Source organism: Notechis scutatus, chromosome 1, assembly GCF_049901735.1.
Source record: "Notechis scutatus isolate UNSWTSFEM ecotype Mainland chromosome 1, rNotScu1.2, whole genome shotgun sequence".
Lineage (NCBI taxonomy): Eukaryota > Metazoa > Chordata > Lepidosauria > Squamata > Elapidae > Notechis > Notechis scutatus.
Window position 1 is genome coordinate 51,249,769 of NC_142009.1, and position 20,913 is coordinate 51,270,681.

The 20,913-nt window shown below is 35.9% G+C and overlaps 1 protein-coding gene across 2 annotated transcripts in view; it reads right to left on the reverse strand.

The window, feature by feature from the left end:
- The window catches only part of USH2A (usherin), a 502,972-nt gene that overhangs the window by 178,150 nt on the left and 303,909 nt on the right, over positions 1–20,913 (reverse strand). For both annotated transcript variants that reach the window (XM_087963894.1, XM_087963886.1), the window contains exons 39-41: positions 18,503–18,653; positions 18,219–18,361; positions 11,197–11,819 (exon numbers count right to left, since the gene is read on the reverse strand). In XM_087963894.1, coding sequence (XP_087820020.1) covers positions 11,197–11,819; positions 18,219–18,361; positions 18,503–18,653 — 917 coding nt within the window. The remainder of the gene's footprint in view (positions 1–11,196; positions 11,820–18,218; positions 18,362–18,502; positions 18,654–20,913) is intronic.

A 20,913-nucleotide genomic window follows, 5' to 3' on the forward strand; every position in this document is an offset into this window, starting at 1 on the left:
TATGCAACAATATCTCAGGTATTTTTTTTCAGTCTCTTAGGGTAATGAGTGACTACCCTCACTATTTGTTTTTTTGTTTTTGTTTTTTAACTCATCCTCATGGGCTTTAGCTGCATCTTTCTGATGTCAGTTCCTATTATTTTAGAAGGTATGATAATGATTGGCTAAGGCTCTGCGTGATCCACCACTTTTCAATTTTTCTACACTTAGCATGAAAGTTATATTTATGATGTATGAAAAGTCTTTAACACTTTTTCTTTTAAGCCACTAAGACTTTTTTTCTATTAGGCCACCTGTTTCCATCAATTCCTATAGGAGTCATTTAAAGTAAAGTTTAATTAATCAGGCTGCTTGAATTTCTTGCAGCCATTTCACGTTTCTAGGGCAGATGCCCAAGATCTGATTAAGTAGCTGTTTCATTTCTATCAAAGAACAAGTGCTTACAAGCCAGGAGAAACAGTTATGGAATTGGCACAAAAGTGATTTCATTATTAACGTGGAGAAAATTACTATGACTGCACTGAAAAGGTAAGAAAAAGTGAATAGCCATTACCGCACGAACACAATAAAACAAAACATTTGAAGAGTTACTTGTAGAAACATCCTTATGGACCACTCTCAGATTGATACTAGATACAACACAATGGATTCTACTCCTTCTTTATGGCTACAATCATCCTGCTGTTCTACTAGACCAACAATTCAACAATGCAGCATTTATGCCCTAGTCCTAAAAGCATTTCTACTTAACCAAGGAATGTCTCAATTTCTCCCTTGCAATTTTAGTGTCCCTGCTATGCTGAAGACATTCTCCTGGATTAAACAAGGTTTCATTTCACTAACTAAATATCAAAGCACCTTAAGTTTTCTATCACAGAATACAAAGGGACAGTTTCCCATTAAACAATAATAACCTTAGAAAACTTTTTTCTAAACATAATCAAAACCTTTCAATTCAAGGAAAATAACTTTAATGAAAGAAAGCGCAGTGTTAACAATTCTATAGAAGCAAGAGTATGTTAGAATTGTCCAATCTTTTTTAGAATCAAGAACATTGCTGGTTGTTCTTTTCAAAAATAAACTGCATAATATAGCTGTCTTTGTGAACTGTCTCTCAAAAATCATTTCATATCAGAATAACCCTGCAGTACCGGGACATGTTACCAGTAGTGGGATTCATTTTTTTTTACTATCGGTTCTGTGGGTATGGCTTAATGGGCATGGCTTGATGGGGATGACAGGGGAAGAATCCTATAAAATCTCCATTCCTATCTCACCCCACTAACCTGTTTTCCAGCTCTGTTCTCATGTGTAGGGCAACAAAAGAAGACCCAGCCGATCAGCTGGGACTCGGAAGGCAGAGAATAGATGGGGGTGGGGCCAGTCAGAGGTGGTATTTGCCAGTTTTCCAAACTACTCAAAATTTCTGCTACCGTTCTCCAGAACTGGTCAGAACCTGCTGAATACCACCTCTGATGTTACCAATGTGTCACCAGACATGCTAATACATGGAAAATTTTAAAAATTGAAAAAGAAGCTGGTAATCGCAGCAAGCCTCTCTATCGTACCTTCACATGGTAGGTTGGTGAGATATTTACAAAAACACAATAGTCTCAAGGTTTCAGCTCTTTTGAAACCGTCAAAAGCTCAGCCTCAACCAAAGAAACCTGTAGTCTAGAGATACAATTGTACTATATTTTGTGAATTTTACCAAGCATTTGATCATTCATATTGATGTTATGACTACATAAAAAACAAAACAATGTTACTCTTTATATCAAATTCTATTCCAGTTCAAATAAGGATTTGTACTCAAAGTTTGGAAACTGATTGCTTTGACAGTCACAAACTTCTATTAATTGATGTCCTTATTTGTATAACAGAGTAATCTTCCCAACTATTCTTACAAGAATAGGAGGCTATTTTAAGTATTTATTGACCTGTCCCTCAAGCAAGTGCTTATTTATCTTTTGCCTATAAGAACTCTTATTGATGATATTAACATGACAGGCATGTGGCATAAGAGAACTGACCCATTTATTTTAGCCTCTAAGCAAAAGTAGAAAGTCATAAAGCTTTTGCAGTTCTGTAAAATAGAGCTCTGTAAATTATTTGTATTCTTCTCTGTAGCTTTTCTACAGAGCTTCTGTTAAAACGGAAGCCATTTTCTAACTTAAATGTTAATGGATACATAGGACCATATTCTCTATAGTGTTAACAAGTTTATAAGCAGGTAAAAGAGGATATTTTCCTTTTATTTTCAACCTGCTTTTCTCTGCATATATCCAGCTATGCAGTCTCTTCCTTTCCATTTCATTATGTAAACTTTCTTTCAGTTGACCTATTAGACCAGGGCTGTCAAAGTTATGGCCTGCAGGCCGGATGTGTCATATGCTGGCAACGCACATGTCCAGTTTAGCGAAGGGGAAAAAAAGTCCCGATTTATCATGTGACACCTCCATGATGACATGAGTTTGACAACCCTATATTAGACTGTAAAGCAGGTATACTGTTCTCTTGGACAACAACAAAACAGAGACTGCTAACTGTGAAAGAGGATCATTTTTTTTTGTATTTTAGGGAACTTTTGTATTTTATATTTTAGGGAACTTTTGTATTTTTTTTTTTATATTTTTTTATATATTTTTTTATATTTTTTATATTTTTTTTATATTTTTTTGTATTTTAGGGAACAAAAATCTAAAGGATAATGAAAACTCCATCAAATGTTCTCTGTGTAAAAATATCCAACCTTGAAAAAAAGACACAACGCAAAAACCTGAACATCCAATAGCTACAAACCACATCTCTACCCAACAACCACAACCCAATCCAAAACCCAATCCACAAATAAACACAACCCAGACAAATATTGATATCCCAATCCTCATCAGAGAAGCCGTTGAGCGTGAACGGAAACGTCCAAACACCATCTTATTTGGTCTAGAGGACATCAATGACAATGATGACATCACAACTGTCCGAAACATCATCAGTGATTATCAAGCATCAACCATCTCCGCTGATGAAATACTTGACATTTCCCGCATTGGCCGAGAGCTCAAAAACAGAGACGGCTCTGTGGCCCCACGCTTGTGCAGGGTCATCTGCAAAAATGAATCAAGCAAACGTAAATTCATTTACACTATAAATTCACTCGCCAAAACCAACACCAACCATAAGAACCTCCGTTGTCACCCTGACCTAACCATACAGCAACGTGCCCGCTCCCGTGTACTCCGCACTGAACTCAAAAAACGTCTAGACAATGGAGAGAAGGACCTGTACATTGACTACCATGCTGACTGTATCAAAAGTAAGCCACACAACCCGCAACTCAGCTTTAACCCTCAACCACAACCCTACCTCAACCGATCCACCATCACCCAAGACTAGGCATGCACGCTCCTAACTACCTCAATTCCAACTACTACTGGCCTTAAATGCAAACTACTCAATGCAAGAAGCCTCGTGAATAAAATACCTGAATTTTTCCTCCTACTAAATATGGCTAAATTCGACATTATATTTGTCTGTGAAACATGGCTCAATGCATCTCTCCCTGACTCCATTACCACAGTAAGGGACTATCATGTTTACCGATCAGATCGTGAAATTCGTAGAGGAGGTGGTGTTGCTATCTTCTATAAAAAGTCCTTACATCTAAAAATATCCAAGTTACCCAGGAGCTTGCTCTTCCTGAGACCATCATCTGTGAACTATCCTTAAATATCACAATTCGATTCTTACTATGTTACAGAGCACCTGATTATGACATCGAACATGTAAACAAGCTAAATACATTACTAACATGGGCTGCATCCTGCCCATACCCTTTTATCTTTCTTGGTGATTTCAATCTACCTCATATTGACTGGACCCTAAATGAATGTACAACTGAAATCATACACACAACCTTCTACAATGCTATTACAAATCTGGGACTGGAACAACTAGTAACCAACAACACTAGACTAAACAACTGCCTCGATCTCATCTTCTGCAATAGTTTGAATTTAATTTACAGAATACAAACTAAAGAACCCTTTTCCAGCAGTGACCACAATATGATTGACTTTTGTCTCAACATACGCCCACACAAAAATCACCACAATGATGTAATCTCCAATTGTAACTTCAAAAAGGCAACTATAATCTTATAGACAACGATCTCTCATCCCTTGATTGGCAATCTCTATTCACTGGATGCAATACTGTTGAAGACCATTACAACATATTTTTACTTGAAGTCAAAACAGTCATCAAACTATATGTACCAACAACAACTCCCAAAACAAAACAAAAAGCAGATTACCCATAACAATAAGGAAACTTCAATCCAAAAGAGATCACTCTGGCAGAAAAACAAATCTGGTCACGTTGCCAATTTCAAAAGCCGATACAAAAATTTATGCCACCAGATAAAGACCGAATGCACCAATTATCACATTAAACAAGAGGAAAACCTTCTAAGCACCAATTCCACCCGTGCTTTTTACAATTTTGTAAACAACAAACTAAAAGACTCAAGGTCCATCCCACCCTTGATAGGACCTGATGGTAAAGACTGCAACGACAACACCATTAAAGCCAACCTCTTTAACACATTCTTCGGCTCAGTATTTGTAAACAGCAACGGATCATGCCCAGTATTTCCTAGCCGTACCACAGATAACGACAATGATCTAATACATATCGATTTTACAGAAGACAATGTTGAAAAAGCACTACGCAATCTAAAACCATCTCTATCTATTGGACCGGATGGAATATGTGCCTACTTCTTAAAAAGCTATCCACTGCCATAGCCAAACCTCTAAGCATAATCTTTGAAAAATCTTTCAGGACCAGCTCCTTGCCTAACCTATGATCACAAGCCACAGTCATCCCCATCTTCAAAAAGGGAGACCCAAGCCTAGTTGAAAATTACAGACCAATCTCCTTATGCTGCGTCACCTGTAAAGTCATGGAATCAATTATTAACCAATCCATCATCCTCCACTTAGAGACAAACAACCTACTCTCCAATAAACAATTTGGTTTCAGAAAAAAACTATCCTGTAATCTGCAACTCTTACACTGCAAAAACATATGGACGACACAACTCGACCAGGGCAAAGCAATAGACGCAATCTACATAGACTTCTGTAAAGCCTTTGATTCAGTGGTACACGACAAACTACTCCTAAAAATAAAATCCTATGGTATCTCTGGACAACTGAATAACTGGATAGAAGCATTCCTGGCAAACAGACAACAAATGGTCAAAATTGGGAGCGTCCTATCAAATTCTGTACCTGTCAATAGTGGTGTCCCCAAGGCAGTGTTCTAGGACCAACTCTCTTCATACTCTACATAAATGACCTCTGTGATCATATTAAGAGCAATTGCGTTCTTTTCGCTGATGATGTAAAGCTGTTCAATACCACAGACAATACTGCTACCCTACAAAAAGATCTTGACTATGTATCAGAATGGTCAAACAAATGGCAACTTCAAATCTCAACAAATAAATGCTCTGTCTTACATATTGGCAAAAAAATAATAATCAGAAAATAAAATACAAGCTGAATAGTCAAGATCTTGTTGATGACCCAAGCTCTGTAAAGGACCTTGGAATACTCACCTCTAATGATCTAAGTGCTAGAGCCCACTGCAACTACATAGCCAAAAAGGCATTAAGAGTTGTTAACCTAATCCTACGTAGCTTTTTCTCTGGTAATATCACACTACTAACTAGAGCATACAAAACATTTGCTAAACCAATACTCAAATACAGTTCATCAGTCTGGAACCCACATTACATATCTGATATTAGCACAATTGAGAAAGTCCAGAAATATTTCACAAGAAGAGTTCTCCACTCCTCTACTCGTTGTAGAATACCTTATGCCACCAGACTTGAAATTCTAGAACTAGAAAACCTTGAATTACGCCGTCTTCAGTCTGATTTAAGCATGGTATATAAAATCATACATTGCAATGTCCTACCTGTCAATGAATACTTCAGCTTCAACCATAACAACACAAGAGCACACAATAGATACAAACTCAAAGTAAACCGCACCAAACTTGATTGCAGGAAATACGACTTCAGCAATAGAGTGGTCAATGTCTGGAATACTCTACCCGACTCTGTAGTTTCTTCCCCAAACCCCAAAAACTTTAACCTTAGACTGTCTACTATTGACCTCACCCCTTTCCTAAGAGGTCTGTAGGGGGCGTGCATAAGCGCACCAACGTGCCTACCGTCCCTGTCCTATTGTTTCTCTTATTCTTCTTTTATTTTTCTTATATGTACCCATTTCATGTATTCACAACTATGTATACACTTATACTTATTATCTTGTAAACAATTGGCAAATCAAATAAATAAATAAATAAAATAAATAGAACAAGTGAAGAGTTACAAAAAAGCAAGAAAAGAGGTATCTAAAGCAACAACTTTAACTTGGATTTCTTTTTTTATTTTGAAAATTTTATTTGGGTTTTCACAAAACAAAATACAAACTTTAATAAACAAGGTAAAACTACTGCAAACTGTCTTCTAAATCAGCCGTTATATCTCCCTCATTCAAGAAGGAAAATTATGTGTAAGGAAAAAAGGCATGTTTTAGATGGTTTAATTTTGGCCTTAGATTCTGTTGAACAAAATTGAAACTTTCTTATATAACTATGGAACCTTTTCAATGAGGATGAAGTTCTAGGGCAGCCTAATCTGTTTATTTTGCACATAGAGGTATTTTCTAAAAATAAGGTTCAAATTGGTACAAGGGTCTGCTGTGTTTGAAAATCATAGGTAGAAAATACAAGATCATTTGGGACAAATTGTCAAATGGGAAACTATTAACAATAATTAAAACACTCACTATAAAAAAATATTGCCTCTGTGCTCTAGGCTGTGAAGTCAAAAAAATGACTATCTACCTGCATGGTAGATTATGATCCCAAACTTTCAGTGAAGAGGTCTTCCTTCTTCAGGAGACTGATTTGAAGTGATAAATTCATCTATGTCTCAATTAGTGTGATAATCCCACAAAATGGTTGTATTATTTGGATTTGCACTATTCAAAGTGTGAATTTGCACACAAGAAAGTGACATTTCTATGGAAATGTGATAGTTACTTCTATCTTGATCAAAATAGGCAATGAAAATGTTTAACCACAAATGTTTTTATATACATTTATGAACTATTGAGTGCAGTGCTCAATCCATACAGTTAAAAGATGCTCAATTTCAATTTTGCATCACAGGTATATGTTTGCCAACCACAAAGATCTGGTGCAACTTTACCTTTTTCTTTTATTTCCCTTGCATGTCTACTGGAGATTCAGGCCTTCCAACATCTTATCACATTTTAGTGATGCTAAGACCATATTCATGACTTGAATTATATCAATTTTTTTTCTCTAATGTAATAATGAGATTCTTCATTTCTGAGCTTGTACTATTTACCTTTTGACAGAATCTTTCTTTTCTCCATTTTAGACACACGAAGATTAGCAGCCTCTAAAATCTCAACTGCAATTGAACATGTACTAGCCTCAACTGTGCAATTAACTGAATTTTGTGTTGCATTAAACACGACTTGGTATCAATTTATAATTCACACTAAACTGAATATTGAATTATTTAAACACTCATTAATCATGATATAACTGCAGAAAGCTGTTGCCACTCTGTACATCTGGTGCATACTTTTCTTCTGCAACAGAGATGGTGACAGGACAGTGATATGTGTTGCATCTTGTTGCTGCCTCTTTAATGTTTTCTTAATTTAAACACATATTTTTCTAGGCACCTGGCTACTATGCAATCCCAAGAAAAGCTGTGTGTACTCCAGGTACAAATGCCCCAGACCACTAACCAAATATTAAGAGTTCCATCCAGTGTCAGGTAAAGTATTCTATATACGTATTACAATGAATTCTGACATAATGATTGAACATAATATTTACCATTGCAGCATAAATTTAGTTAATCTCATTTAGAGTTAAGAGAATGTTTCAAGACATTTCTCATTTAAAAATATTATTGCTTGTTAATATGTCAAACTACATTTTTTTAAAAAAAAATAGTGATTCTGTTCATATTCTCCAATACATTGTGTGTGTGTGTGAGCGTGTGTGTGTGTGTGTGTGTGTATGTGAGACACAAAGAATTCTACTGACACAGGGAATAAATCTCCTAAAATAGCAACAACAATTTTAGCAGTAACAGTGTGAATGATTCCAGTGGATAATCTCTATCCTTACGCAAACGTCCTTTGTTTTGTGCTCCAGTGAGCAAGCTACTGTACCAATATTTTTGGCACTAGTACAAGACTGAATCCATGGAAGCATGTGTATATTTACACAAAAGAGACTTCTAAGCTACAAAAATCCCTCTTGTTTAGTTACACTAATTTCCCCTGAATGAAGTTTGTATGTAAGCCAAAACAATAGTAGTTATCCTGTCCTCTAGAGTTCATTCCCAAATGAAAGATATGAATAATTGAAAATTTCTGAGGCAGTCCTCCAAAACTGTTTTCTTAATGTATTGATTTATCAGAGATGAAAACAAAAACTATATTTAGCATCTATATATTTTCTTGATTAAAATTAAATATTCCCACAGTATTATTTAAAATATTTCATATGAAAAGGAAGCTTGAAGCACAACACAACACAAATACCTAAGATACTATCAAATAGATAAAAATGGAGAAACAGACTTAATTTACTGCATTTGGGATTAAATTATAACAATTAAAAACAACAGGAAAGTAATCTGTTGAATTTAAAGAGACCTTAGTGCACAACAAGGGAGCTGATGAAGAAAAGTCACAATAGAACGATGAATCAAATTCTAGCAAGGGTGGTGATGTCCAGACTAATAACATCTAGGGGGCATTCTCTGTCAAGACATCTTGATTTTAACATAAACCTAAAACTGGAAAAACAGAAAACTGAAAATTGTAAGTAGAAAAATCTGAGGCACCACCTGTCTTAGCACTGCCCAATCCAAGAACCAATGTTTCCAGGAAAGGTGCTGTTATAGATACTTCTTAATATCAAAAGACTGATTTTTGGGTCACATGCAAGAGAGCTGTTTTCTCTATTGTTCCCAGGTGTAAGATAGAATCTTTCTGGAGATTAGTTTATTTATTTATTTTAATTTATAAAACCTGTCCAATAGCTATTGAACTGATATAGGGAAAATAAGATTGCTGCTAAAAATGAAAAGGATTATCCCAAATCGTTGCAGCTAGGGTTAACTATGATTATGGAATGGAAACCATATTGCTCTGGTAGATGAATGGCACTTGGGTCTGGATATCAGAAGTAAGCCTTCATCCTTCTTCAATACATCAATCTTGGCATCTTTATAAACTGTCTCTGAGATCATGGAAACATGGGGGATATGGAGTTGCAGTGGCTCCATTCCTTCATAAGCAGACAGTTCTAGTCAGTATGGAGAGGGAAGGAGAAATTGACCCAGCAGCTGTTCTCATGTGATCCATTTCTCTCTCTCTCTCTCTCTCCTCTCTCTCCCTTGCTCCTTAACATCTACATGAAGATGCTGGGTCAGGTCACTTGAGGTGAGATATCAGTGAACCTTTGACATGCAAGGAGACATACCTTGATCCCAGACCAGCAAAATGTATGATAGGAAACTTGAAATGTGCCAGTCAATGGAATAGTAACTAATTAATCTGAATGGAATAACAGAATAACAGATGAAACTTCTATGGGAACAAGAAGTTATCTGGATTACTTTGGTTGCAGGTTGATGCAGAACAGTTGATAAAGGTCAGTCATGATGAAATGTGAAGCTTGACACAAAATAGTTGTGGTGTGAAATGCAGCAGCCCACCTGGTTTTGTGCAGACTAGATGAGCACATGTCATCTCTCTTATGAGAACTGCACTAGCTGCCAATTTGCTTCCTAGTCCAATTCAAGGTGCTGGCTATTCATTTTAAAGCCCTGCATGGCTCGGGACCAGGTTATTTAAAGACCATTTTTACCCAGTCCAACCCACCTGAGTGAGGAGGCAGGAAATGTTACAGGTCCCCTCTCTTAAAGAGGTACATCTAGCAGGACCAAGAAGAAGGGCCTTCTCCATGGTGGCTACCTAATTATGGAACATCATCCCAACAGAGATAAGATTGCATCCCACTTTGACACACAGAATCTTTGTAAGATGGTAAAGACCCACTTGTGCCAATGGACCTGGAGAAACCAGACTGGTGGAGCCCATCAAGTGGCTTATTAATTGTGGTTGCCAAGGGGAGGTGGCAGGTTATTGCTAAATAGCAAAAGCACTTGGAATTATGTAGTGCTTCACAGTGCTTTACAGTCCTCTCTAAGTGATTTACAGAATCAGCCTATTGCCCCCAACAATCCGGGTCCTCATTTTACTGACCTCAGAAGGATGGAAAGCCTAATCAACCTTGAGCCAGTGATGATAGAACTCCTGGCAGTTGGAAGAATTAGCCTATAATACTGGATTCTAACCACTGCGCCACCAAGGCTTGTTGATTTTTTAAATGATATTTTTATGTTTGTAAGCTGCCTGAAGTCACTGAGAGTGAGTTGGGTGGCTATATAAATTTTCACAAACAAACAAATAAAGTTGAAAGAGCTCAGTGCATGGCAACTACATTAACCAATGAAATCCCTAGAAGTTGTCTATGTGAAATCACCAGTTAATTAATATTAGGAAATAAACAAGGTGGGAAAGCATATAGATTATAATTTATTGAATATTTTCCAACCCCTTTATCTAATTTACCAGTAACTGTATTGTGTGTAGTGAAGCAGTATATTGTATCTTTACATGTATGCATTTTTGCATCTCCCCTCATGATAGTTTATCTAGTTTGTATCTATATTTGCTCTTTCTGGAACATTTGCTCCTTCTGGAAGGATAGAGGGATTTGAGAATTAATCAGTCAGCAGCATTACAACTCAGTGCCTCGTTGTCTCTCCCACAGGAGAATTTTTGAGACTGGGAGAATTTTTCTTGAAACATCCCCTGGCCTGATCTGGCTTAATTTCAATTCAGCTTTTCTTTTGCCAGCTTCTTTCCTCTTCCCAATTTGCTGTCATTCAATTCAGTTTTCAGAGTCATCCTTCTCATAGACAGGCAGAAGTCTGAGCCCCCTTTTTATCATTCTAGTGATTGGGAAGAATAAAAATAAGAATAAACAAACCTGGGCAGTATATGGATCTAATGCTTGCACCTTAGGAGCCTGGATGTTTTCAGGTCTTGAGGGCCTTGTGATGACTTCTACCCAAGAACTGCTGTTAATGCCACCTTGAAAAGTGCTTGCCAATATTCTGTATTCATATTTTTTCCAAGGGCTAAGACTTTTGTCTAGATAAGTCTTGGAACAATTGGAAGGAAAAGAGGCTACTGCGGATACTTGTTCTGTTCCCTTTATTCTCCTCTCTATTGTGAAGCTTTCAACTGGTCCATTTAAATGAAGAGGAGATTGCCACGACACAAGCACAGATGTTGGTGTGTCTGAGTATAATTCTGGAGCAGGGATGTCTTCAGGTGCATCTGGAAGGGTTTGTATAGGTAGGCTCTCAGAGGAAAGGGAGCACCCTTTGGAAGTGCATCCTTCTACTTGAAATCGGTAAACTGTATATGGTTGCAAGAAAGATGCAATATATTTTGCTCTAGCTCCTGGAACAGTAGAATGCAGATGGCTGTTTTGATAGATGTTGTAGTGGGTGACAATGCCATTTGGCCTTAAAGGAGGCTGCCAGGAAATGGTTGTTTCTCTGGCTTTCACTTCCAGGATTAGTGGTGGGTCAATAGGTCCTGGTTCTACAACAGAAGAAGGGTTGTGGGGGAGAATAAGTTCATTGTTCCTAATGTGCAGCTATATAATGCAAAAATGAAACTTTTTCACTGGAAAATACCTTTGTTTCTTAAAGACAATATAAGCAATGGAGAGAACCCATCCACAAGCTCCTTTTACTGTAATGAATGCAATAGCGAACAGAGATTATGTAACTATTTATTCTTTGAAACCTATCATTTAGTTCTCAGGTGAATTGAGAATCCCATTGGTCTCATTTTATAATAACATTATAATATAATGCAATTTGTTCAGTTTGGGCTTAATATGATGAGTGAAACCATCCATTATGATTTAACAGTATATAAACCAGCCCCATGGCTAATCCTGGCTTAACTCAACCATTATAGTCAGTGATTCTACAGAGTATTAACTTTACCCACTTTTACAATGATTTAGAGGAATACATTATGGATTCTGCTAGTGGAATATATTCTTTAGGGACTCTTCTTAGAACAGTGCCATAGCAGAAAGCAATTCTGATTTTCCATTGTAATTCCCAACTTCCATGACCAGATTTTAGGGAAAGATGGAGAACTGAAGGTACAAGTGACATGTGGGTGAAGGTCAACTCCTCTCCCATTTATTCAGTGAAAAACTTCCACTGAATCAAAAGTCTCCCATGGCTGAGAGGACCCATCCAACAAGTAGAAAAGTTTGTTGAATACAGACCCCTTCTAATTAGGAATCAATATAGTATTGTTCCTCCCATAATTAAAACAAGATCAGGAATTCAATTTTGATATGCTACTAACATGAACTACAATGGAAAAATAGTGTCAGAGAAGAACTATTTGTTTGCTTTCTAGGGTTAGTTTTCTTAAAGGCTACTCTAAATGAGACATCTTTCCTAAGTGAAAGTTTGGTATGATGCAACAGGAAACTTCCCAGAACTTTTAACATTAATAAGAACTTTCTATATTATTTCTAATATCAAAAGCACCTTTTTACTATCCATTGTTCTATGCAAACATAAAAGGAGATGCAGAACTAGGCTAAAATATATGAAAGAACTCTCAAGAGAATTCCCCTTGTACTCCACCCCTATTATATTAGAAGAACAGTCAAACCCTTGGGAGAAGACGATGAGCAGAGGGAACAAGTGAAAGCTTGCCTGCTATAATCCACTCTATGGCCAAATGGACTCATCTGAAGCAATTAATGAATTTTAAGAATTAATTCATGATTTTAAGAAAAAATATATGAAACTGGGCAAGAATCATTGTTTTAACTTTTGCTGTTGTTCTTTCAGAACACATTCTTAATTACTTTCATCACACCATAGTAACAAGCCTGCTTGTTTCATATCCCAGCAAAGCTATTCCTATGCTTCTTGTTACATATGCAATATTTATGCTCTCGTCTGTTTATCATTCTAATCCATTTTTTGCAATTTATCTACTCCCTGTTAATATTGTAGGTGATTTTTTACTGTGACTGTGACAGAAGCTGCCGATTTAGCTCTTTCACCTACTGATAAATAAACAATGCACAGATCTGACCTTTAGGTTAACAGGTTTTATGCTTGCTCCACTCAGCACTCTAACAGATTCAATTATCATAAAGGTTCAGGAGCTTCCATGAATACTGAAAAAGATGAACCATATGCCCGCATAGGTGTCGTGGAACAGCAAATACTCAGCAACTGCCCCCCCTTGAGAAGTCCCTTAATTGTAAATAATTTCATCATGCGACACAATCAAGTCACCTTGAATGCAAAACCCCTCAGCCTATGGAGGCAAAACGTTATTTAAGCTTTAGTGGGCTGCGTTAAATTCTGCAATTTGAAGGGCTGTTAAGTTTTTCAATTGAAATTTCATTTAAAATGCAGGTGCTTTTTATTATATTGAGGCTTTACTGCTCTCTAGGTACAAGCAAGAACATGGTGCAAAAACACAAATCTGGCTCAATCACTGATCAGTAACAGCTGTAATTCCAGAACATTTAGCATTCTTATAAACCATCTCGTGAAATCTATAAATTGTTGTCAGGGGTCAACTGCCCACCTATTCTGCCCACAGCATTTTTGGTGTTTATGAGATTTTGTGTTAATGCTAAATTTTATTGAAAATCTTTTGAAAATATATTCTTGAGTACTGTAATCATTTAAAAGAGTTTTCAAGGCTCCCCCCTCCCTTTCATAGAATCAGATGTTCACATTTTCAAAGGCAACAGTGCCAGGGACCTTGAGTTACAGTCTGCAGCCATTTGAAAGAAGGGGAAAAGTAAGCTAGTCATGAAGCATTATATCACTATCTACTTTTTTAACCTGATAAATCAGTGCATATCTTGCTTATAACAGCAATTACCCCTATGTAAGTTTCTGTGAAATTCCTGTGAATACAAATTTTAGGCGACTGCTTCTATAAGTTGCAAAGTTACATATTAGAAGGTGGTTAAAATATACAAGTAATATTCAAAATTATTCTGGAAAGTTTTAGAAAGTATTTGGATCTTCATATTTGTATTAGGATTGGTTTTTTCCATAGTTCCAAAAATGATAACTAGATTTAAATAATTTTGAAGGGGAAAAAAGGAATATTTTGTTAAGATTTAAGGTACAGAAAGTGATAGTGATTTTTGGAAAGTCAACTTAAAGCAATTCAGCTTTCAAGATTCATTTTCTACAGGGCTGGTCAACAACTTACTAATTAGGCATCTATCTGGACAATTGGACTGTGGTTATCTGCAGGAAGAAAATAACCAAGCAGTTTGTTTTTTCTTATGATAAGTAAGATAAAGCTTTCATACCTACTGCTAGCATTATAGGTACAACATTTGGGATAATGAGATGAACTTGTATTACTAACCCCTGCTGAGTTTAGACATAGCCCTTTTAACATTATCTGCTATAACTTATGAGAACAGAGGCTTAACTTAATTTTCTACTTTGCCTCTCTCCCCCCCAAAAAAACATTAAAAAGGAAAGGATACCTTTTTACATTCATTTGCTATTGCTCCCTTTTTAAAATGGCAACACTTAAAAAAAGATAACTTAATTCAAACATGTCACATCCTTGACCTAGGAATAATTTTCATACATGAAAGAGGAATAGGATGATACACTTATTACAGCGGATGCAGAAAAGGCAAGTCTTAGCAACCACAGCTCCTGACTGTTGTCTACAAATATGGCAACTGTGAACATGAGACCCAGCCTGGGAACTCTGCTTCAAACATCTTTGTGCAAAAAGTTAAAGAATAGCAAAATGGAGGAATATACGGGTTACATGATTTGTTTAGGGATAGGCTGATACTTCAAATAGATTACTTCAAGGAATCAGGTCTAACAAGACCAGCTGGTTATGCTTGGGAGCTTTTCCCATTTAAAGAACCCACCTAAGTGATTTTGATGCTGGAATAGCACTCTGTGAGAACCTGACGGCCATATATCTTAGATTAAACCCAGAAGGCAAGTTCAGAAATGTCTACTCTTGCCCAGAACAGGTGAAATGAACTATCCTATTTGGTTGCTAGTAAAGATCTTAACTATATGTTACTCAAACTATTGTATCTGTTTGATATGTTTGTAACTGTCAATTGGGCAAAATGTGCATCACAGGGCAACCATTTTTAAACCAAGGTACCTCAATTGAGCTAACTTGCAGAATGTGTCCAAAATCTGGAACTGATAACTTTCGCAAAATTAGAATTTGACAAATTTGTGGCTACTTCAGTGCTGCCACCCTGCCATTTCAGCCACAGTCACTTAATTGACATTTCCAGGGTTCAATGCCAGCTTCCTACAAGGAAAGTCACTGGGGAAGAAGGCAGGAAGTTGGAAGTCACTCACGCTCTCCTTGCTTTTTTGCTTACACACAGCCATTCAGTTTCACTGTTTAGGTAAGGAAATATCTCTGAAATGATGACCCAAAAGGTCATGGGCTGCCTAATATTCTATCACAATGAATGGTTCACTCTTGTACTGATTTCAAACTACCTGTTACTGAACTCTAGTCTAAATATCCAGGACAAACAATACTTTAGAGAATTGAATTGGCACTGCTGGAAAAAGAATTAAAGTTTTATCTCATCATTTTGTTAGATGAATAGATACTTTGGCAGTCTGTCTCTGTCTGTGAAGACACCATAAGCTAGCATGATCCTGCTTGGCTGACTGGGTCACCACAATTATGTAAAACACAACTATTAACTATAATTGGAATAATTTGCTAATATAATACAAAGCTCTAGATATGAAAAAAAAAAAAAAAAAAAAGGTACGCACCCAGTAGCAGCAATCACTTTTTAAAGTAAGAATTCATGGGTGAAATGACATGAAAAAGATGGTTATAAAATTTTAATGGAATGATAAAAGGCAAAAGTCAGCCTCTCAGCAGAATTCTTAAAATCTCTATATATCACAATCAGGTCCTTAACTGTAAAATCAATGTGGAATAGAATGTGTTGTCAATGCAGTTATCACTGTATGAGAGCCTGCAAGAGTTTGACAGTAACACAATCTTGCCTGCCAGGGCTGAAAATAAAATAATAAACTCCTGTTACTTATTAGGAATTGTTTATAGAGCCAACTACAGCAGATGAGGAGTGGAAGGGGAGGGGCATATCACTTAATGCCTTTGATTGATTCCTCAGGCTATTTCATTATTACATTAATACTGGAAGGTAGTTTCATTTTGCCAAATGAAATTATCTTTTATGAGAGGCTATTTTGCTTGTCCGCTTCAAAAGTTCAGACTCTATTTAAGAAAAGGAGGTATAAAATTATCATTAATCTTTTCTAATCATCTGACTAGAGACAAGTGTTTATTTACTTACTAGTGCAGAATTATCTTCTGATGGCCAGGCAAGATGGGAATCATAGAATTTCTTGATATATGCAGTGGGCAACAGAAATAGATTATTGCATTTTTAAAGGTAATGAGAGGTATACTTTTCAGAGGTCAGGCAGAACATATCTGTAGGAGACTGGTGTTTAGTGAACTTTCCAAAGCAGAATCGTACATTTAATCAAACTTTGCAACTCAAAGAATATAAAGTGAGTTCCAGACAATTGCCACTTCTACGGTTAAAAAACTAAAATAAAAAAATCTAACAATAATACTTAATATTTAAGAATCCATCCAATTATGGGTTTTGAAAGAATCCTGGTTTGTTTCTTAAAGAGCTTTATAACAGGCTGACATTCAGCTGACATTTTTTTAATTAATGGTATTGTCAGAAAAAAAAAGTCTACTTGTCTTTTTGTAACAAAGATATTAAAAACCTAATATAAGTTTGGAAGGAGTGGATCAGAAGACACATACTACAAACAAAGGCAGACTGTCCTATTGTCCCTGACAGATTTCACTGATGGATTTGCTTTTGTCTCCAATATCCATTGTATTTATTACATTTCTAAAATGCACCATAAATTCTGTTGCTGAATTCTATTGAGATGTGTGTTTCAACTGGGGGTAACTATCTTAGTTGGCCTATCCTGGCAACTAATGGAGTCATTTACAATTGCTTGTCTGTAAGCCAAAGAATTGGTTTGGGACCGCTGCTCCCAAGACAGTTGTCTTAAGTGACAGAGTCGGATTTTCTGTGGATGGATGTTGACATACTTGGTATTATTTAAGATCTAGAAAAAGGATAATTAGGTTAAACCTTGAATAACTTGAATCTTTCCTCCACATCCCCATATCCCATCCCCATCTAATTTTAGTAATTTTAATTTTTACACATTCAGCTAAAATCAGCAACAACTCTGGAATGAATTGAGGAGTACACAAAAAGGTTTCAGGTGGCCTCATTTGGGATCATGCATATATTATAACCACAATATAAATCTATCACTGCTATCTAGCTCTCAAGTGGTGAACTGCTCTTGGAGAGAAGTTTGTGAAATAGAGTCATTCATTCCCTGGAAGTAGGGCACAAATTGCATGCTGAAGGATAAATATTTAGTGTTTAGCATCCTTAGTTAGAAGAATCAAGTAATGGGAATGAGACTAACAGGGTTGATAAACTTTTTAGGATTGTAGCATAATTAATGCAATTAAAAAGTTATGATATCCTTCCAGGATGTGCATTTATTTATCTATTGGTCTGAGGTTTTTCTCACTATCTTCCAAAGCATAAAAAAATTAAAATGTTTTAAAAGACAATATTAAAAAACATTTTTATTTTTATAATAAAAATTACATAGGAGCGAGAGGATAGGTTCTTTTAACATTTATATTACCTTTAAAGAGAATGCTTTTAAAAAACAGAGGGCTTTGACCAGAATCTACATACAGCCTTACATAGTCAAAAAGCATAGTAATAGCTTCAGTAATCGTAATAAATGCTATGACCGTTACATTGACTTTTACATTGTATGTCCTGTAAAAGTACACTGTGTCCTTTTTCAAGCTACTTACTATCCTCTTCTGTATCTATCAGAGTCCAGCTGCTGAATGTATCACCATATTCATTGCAGGCAATAACTCTCAACTCATAAGATGTATATGGTTGCAGATCCTTCAGTATGTGATGTAAATAAATTGTTGGTTTAGAAAACAACCTAAAGGAAAAATACATATTTTAAGATTAGAAATACAACATCACAGGGGAATATTGTATAGACAGGACTGGTGCATTTCAGATAAACCACCTCATACCAGTTTGGATCTCTTCAGAATATACAGAGTATTTACCTACTTACTCTGTATTATTTTCTGAGCAGTTCTTAAATCTTATTTGGAGTCGGTATGTGGGTAAGCCTGGAGCATTGTTGCGAACTGGTGTAGACCAGAAAACCTGAAGACTGGTTGGAGTAGCAGATGAAAGTCTAGGAGGCAACATGCCATCTGGAGCTGTTGGAAAAACATGGATGAATTAGAGCAGAAAAAGATGTGGGCAACATATGCTGGATGGAATTAAAATACTCAATACACTGGAAAACTGATATTGAGGATCAACAGCAATTAAAGCACAGTTTAATTTAACATCTGTGTGTGCTACTGTAGAATTGGGCTACATACTTCTTATATTATAATAATGTTATCATAGTACATCCATACTAATATAAATCCATAGATAGATTAATATGTGATGCTCTCGAATTTATAATGCTGTGTATCTATCTCATCATCTGAAAACAATTGATGTGGCTCACCTGAGCATGATTGCTATCTGGTACAAGAGAACTTAAGAAATCAGCTTCAGAACCAATGACTAAAGATACCTGCTTTTTCTATCCTCAGCAATTACAAGCTATATAATAAGCCATCTTGCTAACTTCTAGTTCTAGTCAAATGGTAAGCCAAGCATGATCAGAAGGAGTGCAATGTTACATGATAACATGACACCACTTATTAATTATATTAATTGCACACAAATCACATTCTATTCACATTTCCGGGTAGATGAAAGTAGACTTTTGAAATTAATGACGTTCTAAGCAAAAATACAATAGTAATCACAATGATAGGAACAAAAAAAGAATAATTAAGCTAAAATGTAAAAAAGAGGTTTCAGCCTGATGCAGAAAGGAATTCATTGTTGTCCTTTGTCTCAGAAGATATTCAAAAAATAAGGTGCAATTTTTATAGACAGAATTTATGAAAAATCTTACTTAGGCTATTTTAACTATTACTGATTGATTAATAACAACTTCTTTGAAATGTTGTTTTAGATATTGGAAGTCAATTAGATTTTAAATGTAAGAGTTACATTTGCACTTTTGACTGAGCTTGATGGCTGGGATTTAGAAGTCATTTTCAGAATTCAAACTTCTAAAACACATCTAAATGCTAGTTCTGACATTTGTGAGAGGTTTGAGAGCAGTTATAAAATAGTGAAAAGATTGGTAAATAGAACAGAAATTCTGTTGAATGTGTTTAATCAAATGCTGTACATGGAACACTTGATGTCCTGCGAATTTATTGATAATTAAACTTTCAAAGCCACCATTCCTGTTTCATAAGCCATGGTTTAAGAATAGTGAAATGAGCATTGGATCCTAGTGTTGCTTCTCTGTTCCTGTTCTCTCTGCAAAACATAAGCTGGTCTCGTCATTAAATTTTTGCCTTGTCTTAATCCAGAGTTCCTATTAACGAATTTTGTAATAGTAAATTGCAAGTGTCTCAGAATACAAAAAAATGGCAGCTTCTGTTGCCAAAAGGTTACCTGCTTCTGGTTTATATGTAGAGCAGTGTAGGTTGTTCCTATTGCATTAAAAGTTATCTATAAACTACATATAATTTCTGAAAGGCAACCTTCCACTCAATCACCCTCCAAAACTCCTGACTGCACTCCAAGGATCTAAATGGAATCTCTAACATGCTTTTTTCCAAGGTACTTTGATAAACTGGATCCACTGTTAAACTAATCAAGAGCATCCAACAGCTGATCACCTATTACAATAGTTCAAACTTCTCATTATTAAAAAATGTCACATATTTTTATGAATAGGAACTTGATGGGAGTATTCCCCCTTTCATTTCTTTAGTCTTAACATTTCCTATAAAGACTGGCTTCATACAAAAGCAATAATTATAAGGGAGCAATAATTTATCTGTCACTTTCTTAATAGAAGAGCCATTTACCTATCAGGATGATATATTGCCTCTAACAAACAATGATACTTCAACTGCCCTTTTTGAAGTTTACTACATCCCTCAAGGGGCAACCACTCCATTGGTAACTTAGTGAATCAACACATCTTGTCCAATAAATGCTCAATTAGCATGGCAAAATAGCATACAGCAAGTATATTGGAAAAGTGCAATGGGTGAAGAATTTAATTTTATTTCTCCTTAGCAGCATAAACTAGTCAATTTTGCTATTTTGGAGATTAGGCAAGGGTTAAGAAATTAAATACCACTGCAAATTCTTGGGGGGAAAAGGACAGGCTTTACATAAAAATAAATGAACTATTAAGAGATTTGTACAGCCAAGTTGCGCATGTGGACCCAGAGCCCTGGTATATACCAACACAGCTAGTCTTAATCTGACTTAATAAAACTAATGATACTATATTAAGAACATTTTGTTCTTCCTTCATTGACAAATCTGATCGATAAAACAGGAAGAATGTTTAAGATTTTAAAAATTCTAATATCTAATGTAATT